We start from the raw sequence: 14,124 nt of genomic DNA on the forward strand, positions 1-14,124 counted from the left end.
TCTTGAGAAGCTCCAGGCAGGGTAAGGGATGCAGATTTGTGTCTTCCATGGGAAATAAAAATATACTAAGCTCATCCCATTATCGTTAGGAGGTTAGCCCATAAAACAATAAAAGAACCCTGTTACGCTGGGCATGACTTTGTAAGGGCCCTGAGAGATCCCCCCTCCTGGAGGTTTGGCTGCCACGGCTTAGGGCCAGCTTAGTGATAGCACAGCTGGGGGCTGTCCCCCTTTGCCGTGGTGCCCTTGGAGAGAGGCTCCCAGATAGTGCTGTGGGAGGCCGCAGCCTGGGCCAACCCCGTTTCCCAGGGGAACTGCTTTAAGCTGAAGTGCCAGTATTTGGCCCTTGCCTGAGCTACAGCTCCTGCTGGGTCGCAGCCATGCCTGTGCCTGGCCATGGGCTCTATTCATCTGGATCCAGACTCAGACCTTCAGTCTGACTCCCTGGCCTGACTTTGGACCTGCCTTGTCACTGTGGACCTGTTTGGTGACCACCGGGCTGTGTCTGGTCCTGGTTATCTTCCTCAGTAATCACCTGATCCTGACTTTGACTTGCCAACTCATGTTCCCAGCTTGACCTCAGACCTGCCTCATCGCCAGGGACTTATCTGATGGTCTAGACTCTTGGCCAGACCTGCCTACCATCCCTGGGTCTGCCCTGCTTGCCTCGCTTGGGTACAAAGAGGTGGGGCCCTACCTGGCAAGGCCCCTGCGCTGCCAGGCTTGTATCACACTCAGCTCCCAGCTCCCCATCCCTTGGGGAGCAGCTGGCCCTTGCTGCTTCCTGACAGACTTTTGCTCTTGAGAACATTTTCTTCTGATGCCTTTGGGCTGTCTTGGCCCTGCATGTGCATTTCCTCTCTGCAATTACCATTCCTTCATGCTCTTACTGATGGTAGGAAATTGAGAGTTGAACCACAACCTTTTTTGTTGGAAAATGCCCCAATTAAATTTCTTTCTGTAATCTATCCCTTTGCTTTCTTAAAACTGAGAATACCAAAGATGAAGACTGTAGTGAGCAATTTATTTTGAGATATTATACAAATGGGAAGACCACTCTGTCACTGTGGCCATCATTTTATTACAGTGGTTGAGGTGACTTGGATGCTGGCTAGTCTTTGGTAGGCTTTCTAGCCAGCAAAGTCTCGAGGGTGGAATCTTTCTCCTTTGCTTTTCCTGGGCATGTGTCTGATAGTGAAAGTTCTTCAGGGAAAGGGAGATTAACTGGTCCAGTCACCGGTTTGGTCAAATCTGGTTTGTCTACTTGAATCTTTTCTCCATCAGGATTGCCAAAGGTATCTGGAAGGCTGCTGATAGGTCCTGCTGCCTCAGATGGAACTGGCTTTCCATCTATGTGTTCTCTTTGACTTTCTGGTACGCTTTGGCAAGAGGTGTCCTTAGTTGAAGGGGGACGAATTTTAATCCAGCCCACTGTTTTTTCTAGATAGCGGGAGAAAGGGTTGGCTTCTGAAGGGAAAGTTTCTTCATGCCTCTGGCTGGATTTTCTAGCTCTCTGGTTAGCTTTCTGTTTCCCTTCTTCAGTGACGGGGGCCTAAAATAAGCAGGCAATAAGCATCACCTATATTGAACTTATCTGGCCTTACCACTTTCTTGAAGCCCCATATCTTTGTGGAAAGAAAATGTAAAAATGACTGGGCTTTCAAGAGTTCAGTTCTTGTTTTGTAAAGGTGTGTTACTGTTGGAATATTAAGATTAGATTAAGAAATACCTCTGGATTGTAGATTTCGCAGGATATTTCCACAGTCTGTTTCTGTTCCAAGTCACTTCTTATTACAGAGCCTGTGCAGAAGCCCATTTTCTGGAAAAGAAAGAGCAAGTATTTTTTTCACATTTTAATGCTGATATTTAGCTCTTATTTTGTAAAACGGGAGATTATGAAAGCCTGAATAGTTTTAGCTTCTACATGTATTTATAGGGGTAAGCAGCTTGGGCAAACTTTTATTTTCGGATTGGCAAGCTTACAAAGGAGGGCAGCATTTTGGAAAGGCCTTATATTTGCAAAGGAGGGTTAGGTAACACGATAGTAAGAATAAGCTGGCTGCTTAAGGTCCAGCTACGACAACACCGTATGCGGGCAAGGTCTGTAAGAGAACATAGTATGCGTTCTCAGGGAAAAACATTTTCACACCATACTAGTTAAGAAACCACAATGTTGCTCTAACAGCTGTGTATTTACCAGGCTCTGGAAGTAACATGGCTCTGATCCCAGTGAAGATGGGACTTAAGAAGAAGGAATCTCTGAGTAGTGTGTTCATTTAGTCTTTCAGCTCCTCTTACAGTTTTTTCCTCTTAATTCCTAAATGTTTTCCGTAGCTGACTTGATCACAGTGTGACTATACTCTTCATGCCATGTTTGCAATTCGCTGTCTGTGTCTGTTTACTCAAAGGAAATCCTTAAGAAGGATTCACTTTTATAAAGCAGTAGCCACCCACCATTTTCCGGATGGAATTTTTTGTGTTTTCTTTGTTCATGGACTTCTAGGCAAGAATTCAGGACTTCAGCTGAATGCTTTCCTTGTTCTAAGGCAGTTTATACACTTGCAGGCCATATAGAGCTACAATTTCCTTTGATTCTTGTTTGCAAAGAATCAAAGGAGATAGGCTAAGTAGTCACTGTGGAATCATAGTATCTGCAAAATAGGTGTTTATACAAGGGAAAATACTTACAGCTAATTCAGCTGAGAGAGGCTTGCACTTGGAGATGTCAGCAACAGAATCAGATTTGGAGCAGGATGTTTCCTGAATTGTAAACTCTACAAAACGTGCAGGGCCAACAACCCACTGTTAATGAGAGACCAGTAACAATTAGCCCTTGTGCATGTGTCAAGAAGAGAGAAAAATCCGACATACCTTAAAATGAATGCAAAGTCCTGCTAATGGTAGAAGGAGCAGGTTTTAGTTGGGGTAGTTCTGCTATTTGTATTACAGAAGAATATTTTTTGCCACTGCTGCTTTATTGCCTGATTATTTCCCACTTTCTGTATATGCACAATCCTAATAACTCATTGATTAGTGATAGTTGAAACTAGTTTGTTTTTTTTGTAAGAATTTAGCATCTATATAGAACCATATATCCAAAGACCCTCATTAGTGACTTGTTGAACATTTCAAGCTGCTTTATAGGAAAGAATCACTTTTTCTATTGCTGTAATGCAAGTACCTCTGGGTTGGAAGAGGGGAACAGTTAAATAGTGCATTGTAGTACTATATATAACGGGTTGAGACAGAAAGTGAAACTGACTTGTTATCTATATTTAATGAATTTTAGACTGGATGTTGCTGTGGTAGACAAACAGGATTTAGGCAGGTGATCATTAATTCTCTGTTAGTCTAAAATTAGTTTTAAATCCTGTTTAAACTCATTTAGTGAATTACAGGTATGTGTTAGAAGGCATGACTGTGCTTTATAAAATACTTTCTAATAGGGAGCCATTAATTTATGGTGGTGATTGAAGAAAGAGCTCACAGTGAAGTTTTCCTGGACTTTGGGATGCAAATCTGCATCTTGAGTTGTGGGAAAAAACCCTCCTTTTTACAATAAATGGAATCGAAGTCTTGGATCAATGCAGCTCCTCATTTCCTGGGAGAGTTCTCCCTGGAAACACTCTCTGTACTATATAGATGCAACTTATAAACAACTTGTAAGGCATAACAACTTATATGAAGTCTAACAGGTGGATCCATACTTCTTTAGGACTAAAGAAAGTCAGATGACTCTTGGCTTACCTGCATTGAAGCTTTTGTGACATTAAGGACAGAGAAATAATGAGTCTGTTCACTTTTTTCATTGAACTTGGCAAGGCTTTGAACAGCAGCCTCCAAATATCTGGGCTCAGTCGGACAGTCATCAACTGGGCAGTCAGGACATGTTGCCCAAATGTTTCTGCGTGGAACTTTTTTTTCAAACAAAACAGTATTAGTAGTGAGAAGTGTTCAGAACCATAAGAGCATGTTGACAGTGTAGGGAAGCGTCTGTATCCATTCCTTATTTATGTCTTTGTGTCTTTGGCTGTTATACATACCCTAAACTTTTTACATAATTATGTTAAAACGATATTTAATACAGATGCAATAGCCATCAACATAGTCACTGAACTGTCACATAAATACATCTATGCCTCCCAACCCTTCTCACCCACACTCCAGTCCCTTAAAGTAACAATATATGGTTTGAGTCACTTAATGATTTTCAATCTTCCTGAATTTGTTGACCCTTAAAAATGTTGTAATGGAGGCAGAGACACTGCATAAGAAAGTTCAGCTTGCTGACAGTGGGCTTGCTCTTCTTGCTTGTCTTTCACAAACCCGTAAAATACTTTTTGGACCAGATGGTAAAAGCCCATACAGATGCTCTGCTGAGTTTCCCAGCAGAGATGAGATGAGATGAGAACAAAGTTATTCTCGGCACTGCTCAGTGTTGCAGGACCGCACTGGTCTTATGATCACTGACCTGAGAAAATTAGGGCAGCTGAAAGTGAATGGAGACACTGTGGTGCTGTTATTACAATTAAAATTTAAAGCAATGCTGTATGGCAAACAGTTTTTTTCCAGTTGTCTTCTAAAGTGTGTTGAATAAAGACATACCTGATTGTAAAAGGCACTCGTAAGTACTCAGATGAGCAATTTTCCTTAGCTGATTAATGTAGATAATTGCTTTACATTGACCATAAACCTAAAACAATATAAACATGTAGGAACAATTAATTTTGCAGCCTTGCAGTAACCACCTGGTACCAGTGAATCACTGTTTTTCTTCTTACAGTCATGAAATTCTGTACAACAAAAAAACTTGTGTTAATACTCAGATGGGAAGGAAGCACATTTCTGAATAGATCCTGTAGAAATAGGCGGCCAGATCTTCCCCTGGTGTACTTCAGCATAATTCTTAGTTATACTTGTGCATTGCTTGTCTGCAGGTTGGTGTCCCCAGGACCACTCTTCTGGCAGCTAAGACCTGCTCGAGTGTCACAAATTGTTGTCCCTGGCCAAGCTCCTGCTCTGGGGGCTGGGTGGATATACGGAACCCAGAGAGCTTAAACCACTGCTGGAGATCAGCCCAGTGTGTCTGGATCCAGTCACCTGAATTCCAACTTTTCCTCTCTTTCCTATGTCCATAGTGAGGAGGGAGAATGGTGTGAAAGACCCTAAATTGACTCTGTGACACTGTAAGCTCACCCTCACCTCCATGGCAGAAAAAATACTAACCTATTGATAGTCATCATGCCTTTATGTTTAAAAGTTAAACGAATGTTCTCTGAGTGCTCCTTAACTATTGCCGCATGGAGGATCAAGGCCTCTAGGACATATATTTCTGGGGTTCATAGAAGCTTCCAAAGGTGTAAAAGGGGACCAGTAAAGCTTTCTTTGGGCCCTTTTCCTGCTAGAAGTGCAGTAAGTAGAAATGAGCAGAATTTTTTTTTCAGTTTTGCGTTTAAAAATGAAAACTGATTGACCTAAGAAGCAGCTCAGGACAAATTAATCAAACACAGGTTTTTCACATGCAAAACTTCCTCCCAGTCAGTCTCCATTTTTAAAGTTTTTTTTTTTTACTTGTTCGGAATCATTTTGGTCACCTGTAGCAGCAGGCTTAAGTCACTTTCTATCTTTGCCACGTATGTTGCTGGGTTTTCTTTCTTCTCTCCTTTCAGTGCTATTTTTATAAAGTTGTCAGAATAAAAGTAGAGTTAAACTAAACTGAAGGTCACATGTTATATAAAAGCGAGTTTCTTTTATTCCCTTCTTGACAAGCTGTCTTTAAAATAAACTCTTACAGGGTTGCTATAAAAAGTAGACCATAGATTCTAAATAGTGTTCTAGCATAGCTATTTATCCATGTCTGCTGATTAGCTCTGGTCAAAAACTTTCTTTTCATTTTTTAAATACATCTTACCATCCTATAGACTGATAAGTACGGATGAAAACTGTGAAACTTAAAAAATGGATTTTGATTTCTTTCTAACTAAGCTCTGCTACCCACAAAAAGTGCATATGTAGGGATTTTGCTGTCCTCAGTAGTACCTAAGTAACTCTCATATCTGAGATGAAATATGAAAATAAAGTCCTTACAGTTTCATGAGTAGGTCTTTTCGCACAGTCCTTCCACAACTTCTTGCTGAGAACATGGCAGTTGGTATCTACTACGTCCAAGATGAGATAGAAGACAGAACCATTGGTCTCCTAAACACATAAAAGAGAAAGGGATTATATGCCAGTTTTGTACAGAATGAAAGAGGGACGGATAAAAGAGAGAGATGGAGAAACAGAATACGCAGGTGGGATATGCAAATATCCAAAAGCTAAACATTCTGCGGGACAAATTTTCAACTGTGGCAAATCAAGTCAGCTAAATCAGGCCCTGTTAGAACAGGCTTGGTCATGCATCTAGCTACCTTTAATTTAAGAACAGCCTTTTGGAATCAGTTTTAGCCTTTTGATTCTGGTAACAACCAGAACCCAAGAATAAAGACCAAAATGGTGATGTTTTCATAGTCAGCTGAATTTTAGGATTAGCTTTGAAATATAGATTGTTTTGCTTTCAATGAGAATGAGACAGTAAATGCCATAAATAATAGTAAACTTTTGACATGGAACTTTGCCAGCACGTATACGAAACAGGAACATCTTATTTCTTACAGTAGTGTCTTCTTCAAATATGGATGCTTTCCAGTCACTGTAAAAAGACAAGAACTGCGTTGGTGTGCACAACTTAAATATTCTCTCAAATACCAGAAAGTGCTATGAGAGACTTTGCAAATCTACATGAATGTCTCTGGATCACTTAAAGCTTCAGTCCCGTTCTTAAGTTCTGAGCCTGTGCTAAAGTCCGGAAACCTTAGCTGAGTTCTCTGCAGTGTAGGTACAAAAAGCAGATAGGGCTTAACATCCGGGCAGCTGTGTTTCCATGGGAGGGGGACAGGGAAATATTAAAAGGACAGCTCCATATATCAAGTGACATATAACAGGCAAGCACCGTTCCCGGGTGCTTACCAGGGATACGGCTTATGAGGCTCATGTTTTATTTGCTGCACTGAAGAGCTGGAAAGGGAGCAGCTGTCATCTCCAGCATTTATACAGCCTAAAGAATTTATACATGGTCGTCAGCTGCCTGTTTAGACTGAGATTATGCCTCTGCTAAAGGGGGAGCAAAGGCAGGGCTCAATGAGAGGAGCATCCCTTCACTCCTAGTTCATTTCACTGATTTATGGCAAAAAGAGGCTTGTAGAAGTCTGGGTCCAGTATCTGTACTATTTTGGCTTCAGTTTTGATTTCTGTTAAACAGCAAGTGAAGACCAGTCAATAGCGCACATAAAGGTTGGAACACCACTGGCTTTTTGTGTTTTTATGCCACTTGGAAGAGTGTTAAGAGGCTTCTGTTCTTAAATTTTGAGGAGACTGAGTGATACAAACTATTCTGGTCACACAATACAGAGATTTTCTCTGAAGAGAGATTGGGATGGTGATTTTATATGTAAACTCTAAAGTATATACTTGTAAATGTATCAATAAACCCTTTAAATACAAAAGAGCAAAAAAAAAAAAAAAAAAGAAAAGAAGCATAACGAATAAGTAGACTTGTATAAACTTTTTCTCTAAGCTGTAGTATCACATGCGCACTTAGCATGCCTTATACCAGTTATTGTATTTTATTATCTTTCTTTTTCTAAGTGCTCTGTGAAGTAGTCTTGCAAAGCCTGGCACTGAACTCTCAGGGTTTGCCTACAATTCTAATCTTGAAGTTTAGTTATATGTAATGTTTGCAAGGTCTTGAAAAGACCAAAACCTATTTTAACAAAGAATGAAGCTGAGGTGCAGCAGCACGATCCACAGTTGCATCTCAGTGTCCTCATACCTGACTGCATAGATCCTTCTGTGGAAGGAAATAGTTGTAATTTTCTGTTTACGTGCAGGGTCCCTAAATAGCATGGTGTTATGTCTCCTTAAAATGGTAGCTAATATAGATTAGATCAGTAAACAGAAAGTAGGACTAATCAAAGAGTATTTGCCATTTTCTGCAAATTTAAGTGTGTTTTGAGTAGTGCAGCATGTGGTACAGGCTTGTAATTTTAAATACTTCCTCTATGAGAAAAAACATTAGTAAGACTGTCCTACATGAACAATTAATAGCCAGGGAAAATGGATATCTTTAAGGAATCCCAAAGTTAGGATTGGTTACTTGAGCTTTCAAGTTGGTCATTTGGGTATTCTGGAGGCAAAAGCACACACATCTCACATTAAAGAAATATTCTTATGATCAAATATGTTTGATGTTAGATGGGTTTACTCAGCTGAATCATGAAGACTGAATGAAAAGCTAGGTAATCTTGGAAATACTAAATGCAGCCAGGCTCTTTGTATTTTCTGGTGCCTATAGCTCTCTTATAATACCAGCTGTAATACACAGGTGAGGTTATTATAAAATCAACACATTTTTTTGTCTACCTGCTTCTGTATGCATCACCCTCCACTGCGGAAAGGATAATTTGGGGTTTATTCAGAGCTCAGCAGATCTCTGAAGGTTTTATTGTCCTTATTTTAATTTTCATAAAAAGACCATTACACAATGGCCTTTTGATATCTGCTTAGTATTGAATAAAAACATATCTGTTTTCTGTACTGATGAAAAGATCCCTTCCCCAGTGCTGCTGATGCTAGTATTGCCAATGCAATGCAAGCTTTGTAGCCAGAAGGGTTTTGGCAACAGCAGAGCATTGCCTTTGTGGTGGGTCGACCTGCTGCAAGGGAAAGAAATGAATAAATATTTTTGCGTGATTTGTAATTTTGTTTAAGTGCTTGTCAATGAAGATAATCCTGAATATCTCCTATGAAAGAAAGGCTCTGTCCTACTTGCATGTAAGTTAATGGCAAATGGCTCATTAGTTTCACTTAGAGCAAAATTAAACCACAAGTTGCATAAGGGCAGATTTGAGTTTGAAATAATTTTGAAAATGTTTTTATCTTAAGAATTGCTTAAAAATATGGGAGAAGAGTCCACTGACTGATTAAAAAAATATTGATTTCTTGATTTATTTATGGAGAACAGAAAATTGCAGAGGACATTGTTACCAGCTGTGGATATCCCTGACTGCTTATTATACGTTCTGTTCCAGCAGCAGTAAAAATGCAATGAAGAGCTTAGATGGTCTAGTGTGTTATTACACAGTGTCTTGAAACACCTTGTTTACAGGATAAGCGTATTAGATGCATACACAAAAAAGAAGAAGAATAAATTAAAATAAACAAAAAATTAAAATTAGAATAAAGAAACAAAAAGCAAAGTATGTCTTAAAGAAAATAAAGACTCTAGGCAAATAAGTGATAGACCATATCACAAACAAGGAGCAGCATTCTCCTGTGCTGAGGTATACTTGCCACAGGTGAAGGGAGAAATGGGGAAATGAATCAAGTGGTTCATAGCATGTCTCCACCCACCATGCTACAGTCCAGGGTAGTCACTGGGCTACTCTGATTTTTTCCAGTAAAAAATAGCCCCTGAAGGGCCATCTTTTAGCTGGAGTTGACATGGCAGATTGAGTGCTGGCCACATGTGGAACACGCCAGGTTTCCCCCTTGATACGTCCGTGGGGATAGGACTAATTGATTAACACCTAACACCCCTAACACTGTAACTGGTGATGCAGGTTCTGGGCCAACTTGGTGTCATCCCATGTGAAATTATTCCCAAGATAACTGATGCAGTTGTTTTGTGGGCATGTTCTATCATCTGAGCAAAGCAAAACAGAGAACATAGTGCAAAGCATGGCAAAGTGTCTGTGCATCTTTAGTGGTGAGATCTCAGATTGCTAGAAGTCATGGCATAGGCTTAGAAACTATGTCCTTGTGAAAGCAGCAGGAAGTAGTGACATATCTTTACCAGAAAAGATCTTTAAACATCTGGCAACGAGCCTGATTTTCTTTTAGGGTTCAGAACTCATAGCCTTTCGGATAAAATTATGGGAAGCGAGCAAGCATGACAGTGAATGTTAGTAGCATGTTTGCACAGTGCCTTGTGCTTTAGGGCCTTGTGCACTCATTTCAGGTTGTCCCTGTCTAGTGCCAGTAGATGCAGCTATTGTAACACAAAATAGAAATAAATTTAGCACACAGGGAAATAAAATATTTGAAGATATGAGTGATATTCCATATGCATTTCCAGTATAACTTTTGCCATGAACTGGTTTCAAATTTCTTCTGGAGAATGAGTCATCATTTAGAGGTCTATGAAGAAATTCCCTGGTCCCAAGCGGGACTTGTTTACACCTGTTAGTGTTCACATCTTCTGTGCAAAATGCACAGTGACTTAATAGCCTTTGCACTCCAACTGTTCAAGGCAGTGGGAGGAAGGTGTAAAATTAAATTAAGTCAGAGTAGTAGTGTTTCATACTGAATTTGTACTGATGCCTGGAGCTGTTCCAGGGGCAGGCAGCAGAGAATCGTGCCTGAGCTTTGCTCTCTAATTGCCCACAGTGGTGATGAAACTGTTTCTAGTCATCTGTGTGTAAAGTTGACATGGCCTCTGGAGTCCTGTGAAATGTAACTTTACATTTTCCTTTTAAAATATTTCTTAGTTCAAGCCCCTATTGCTAGGGAATAGAGATAGACACAGGGCCCTTTGCAGGAGAAGCAGATGTACAACAAGCAGGTAACTTACCTGAGTATGTTCTCGGACACTGAAAATTCGATAGAGACTGAGTACGTAGCCCTCTTTTCGGTCAGCGTTGATCTGCCGAAGAGCCAGATCTGCAGCCTCCTCTACTGCAGTGTCATCACAGTTGCGGGAAAGCAATGGGGTCAGCGCTTCTCTGGCAGAAGGAGAGGCAGCCCAGGAGCAAAGCACCTGTAAGCCAAAGAGCATTGAAATAAGTAAGACCATTCTGCTTAGAAAACCAGTGCAGCAAACCAGCATGGGAAGTCAGTATGGAGGGGTCTGCCTGAAAGACTATGCTTTTATGATGGAGCCGTGTCTCTTTTATAAACTCATGTCCCCTTTTTACTGTACACTGACTATCACCTTTAAACCTACATCTGCAATTGCAAACACAAAGTCAATGATTACAAGGTTTTACAAAAGCATTGTAGCTCTCTCGGAGACTAGAGAGCACATCCTCTTTCTAGCTTTGCATCTCCAGTTCAGTCTTTCATTGGGCAGGTCATATACCCCTGACCTCATTGCAAAGGATGAGGATACAGACACAAAGCCACTTTCCTAAGAAGTAAGTCTTGCTTAAGCAAAGCTACATGCAGGGCAGCTCTGGCTCCAGACCTGTTCTGTCAATGATCCAGTCCTGCTCCCATATAAGCCAATAGCAGAGGTCTCACTGACTTAAATGGGGACAGGATCAGGGCCACAGCGTTGACTGATTTTACACATTGCACATGTTATAACTAAATGCAAATTGTAAACAAATGGGACCATCTAAGTTATATGCAGTCAGTTTGGTTGGGATGGAAAGCTGTGTTTGGATTCATTCTCTGTGTATTTCTACCCCAAGCAAGCAAAATGCAATCCCCCTCCAGACAAGAAGCCTATGAATAAGTGAACACAAGCCAGCTCAAACTGTTAAATATTCTTGGATAACATAGTAACAAAGCCATGTACTATAAAGACTTAACAGTTTCATCATAGTGTCTGTTTTTAAGCAGAATTTTCCACTGTTTTCATTTGAGACTTAACTATTGCTATAATTGAATATAGTAGCATAGTTATGATAAGTTTATAAACACATGTTCTTGCCCCAAGGGCTTCACTTCTTTTGGTGGGATGGTGCAAAATGAGCTGCTATAAGAGGTGGGAAGAAATATACAGTAAGTGAACCAAAGTTACCGAAACAGCTATTGAGAGCTTCATTACAGGATGTGTTGTCCCACCATGCTTTGTCTCCAACCAACTCAATATTGCCTGAACCTCTCAATTTATTGCCACCTACCAGGTATTTCCCACCTACTCCTTCTGATTTCACCCGGCCTACTTCCTGAGCCTGGGACATTTCCTATTTCATCCCCTTCTCCTTCCATCTGATTTGGTTCTCACTGCTACACAGAGCAAAGCTCTCTACTAACTCTCCATCCTTCCATGTTTCTTCTGATGCCAGAGGGCAAGTCTTAATTCCTTTTATCACCTCCTATCTTCAGTTTCTGGGTCCACCTGCTTTCAGCCTCTGCCTGGCAATGCCTAGCTTTATACTTACATGGGTTTAGAGGCAAGGACACTTGTATATGAACTCCCCTACTAATTAAAACATGCTGCTGCATTTTTATTGCCTGAGAACCAAACTTAGTGATGAAGTAAGAACTGCATAAAGTTATATGCCAAGAAGGGAGGAGAGGGAGGTGGCCTGTAAGTAATGTAAGCAGCGCTGATCGTGCAAGCCTCAGTGCCAAAGGTCTGAGGGGGAGAGTCTAACAGAAAAAAGCTTTTCAAAGAGGATAGAGTGTGTAAAGTAAACTGAAGGGAGAACGTCCTTCATCTGACTTTCTGTAGTCAGTAGCTTCCTGCTAATACTACCTCTCACTCTTTTGCTGTCCGTAAATGCTTCTGTTTGTACTTTGAATCAAGAAGTATGTACATTCAGTTGTTTTCTTGCCAGTTCACATCACCCTGCATAGCTCTGCCATATTTAATCCAGAGACTTCTCTGTGAAATGCAGCTACTCATCCTGTAACTGTCTCCTGGCCAGATGATTTAGGACCTTAGTTTTTTATCTCGTTCAGTGTTATTGTCTCCCTTATAATGCATGGTCAGAATTGGCTCTAAGGAAAGAGTCCCACCTACTTAATCTTCAGCTTCCTGACTTCTCTCCTCTAACTGCTGCCACAGTCTACCCCAGTTTAAGTTGCAGGAAGCCACAGGAGAATCCTAAGCCTGTGGCTACAGGCCTGAGGGGCAAAGGAAACTGGTCCAGCAGTGCCACCATTTTAATTAGTCTAGCACTGCTAAGTGCTCTGCCTTCATTCCTTTTCAGCAACAGTAAAACAGTAAAATCCTGAGGTGACTGAGGACTGGGAGAATGGGGGGAGCCATTCGCTGGCATAGCTGCTCCCCCGTTGCATCAGCAAGCACACATTAAGCCATGCGGGTTTAGCTCCCATAATCCTCTTTGACTCGTCCCTTGCCAGACTCACCCCCTGCCAGATTTGGAGGTTGATTTGCCAACTAAGAGATTGCACTGTAGTCACTGTCGATTCTCAAGTGATTTGCTGAGTACAAACAAAAAATGGTCGCAGAAAATTCTGCTCAGAGAAGTGTTAGTTTGAAATGACACCAGGGTGCTATGTGGCTAATCTGTAAGGAACTACATGTTTAAGAGGGGCAGGAGTAGCTGTACAAAAACTCACCTGTGGCTTTGAAGATCTGGTGAAGTGACGACCACAATTACTTGGGGAGGATCCTTGTGAAAGACACTGGTGTCCTACTGAGAGAAAATCCTCCTGCAGTATTTCACCTTGAAGGATAACAGAAGCTGGGTAACTGTTTCTCTGTTCCTCGTTTTGTGTCATGGCAGGCTCTGTGACCACAGCTGTCTTCTGGATGACTCTGAGTACCTTTACATTTCAGGGTTGACCTTTATTGAATGAGGAAGAAAGAGCACTAGGGAAGGACAAAATTTTCTCTATTTAACAGTATTGTAAAGTTTTTTTTTTTTTTAATTTTATATATTGTCAGGTTTTTTTATTGATAGTATAAAGAATCTGAGCTCTTTAGCCCAGCAGTGCTCAAAATATGTTCCTCAAGGAGGCTGCAGAAACTAGTCCAGGGCATGTCCACAGGGATGAGATTACGCAGCCAGGAAGAAGGAGCTGCAGCAGAGATGGGGCTGAAACTCTTCTCAGAAAACTTTGGTTGGTGGCAAAGGTGGAAAACTCAGATTGCAGGACCAAAGGGTCACATGGCTGCTAGACTGAGCCACCTCATGTGTCACCAGCTGCTTTTCAAACTCAGAATGAGGGTTAATGTACAAACTGTATCCTGGAGGGAAGGGATACAAGGAATGAATGTTGAGAAACACTGCTGTAGCCATAGTACAGGAACGGCAGAAGCAGCAATGCAGACTCGCTCACATTGTTCCCAGTGCCTGGGAATGCTTCCCCTGCGGCTAAAGGATAATA

General features: G+C 41.2%; 1 protein-coding gene across 1 annotated transcript; it reads right to left on the reverse strand.

The window, feature by feature from the left end:
- Window positions 1–994: 994 nt before the first annotated feature.
- Window positions 995–13,804, reverse strand: FETUB (fetuin B). The gene is made up of 8 exons (XM_026094851.2): window positions 13,354–13,804; window positions 10,670–10,855; window positions 6,088–6,198; window positions 4,606–4,693; window positions 3,748–3,914; window positions 2,689–2,802; window positions 1,730–1,819; window positions 995–1,552 (listed from the first exon to the last, which is right to left on the reverse strand). The coding sequence occupies exons 1-8, from the start codon at window positions 13,513–13,515 to the stop codon at window positions 1,112–1,114; spliced, it is 1,359 nt and encodes a 452-aa protein (XP_025950636.2). The 5' UTR covers window positions 13,516–13,804; the 3' UTR covers window positions 995–1,111.
- Window positions 13,805–14,124: the final 320 nt, after the last annotated feature.

The sequence above is a fragment of the Dromaius novaehollandiae genome, chromosome 9, assembly GCF_036370855.1.
Source record: "Dromaius novaehollandiae isolate bDroNov1 chromosome 9, bDroNov1.hap1, whole genome shotgun sequence".
NCBI classification, from domain to species: Eukaryota; Metazoa; Chordata; class Aves; order Casuariiformes; family Dromaiidae; genus Dromaius; species Dromaius novaehollandiae.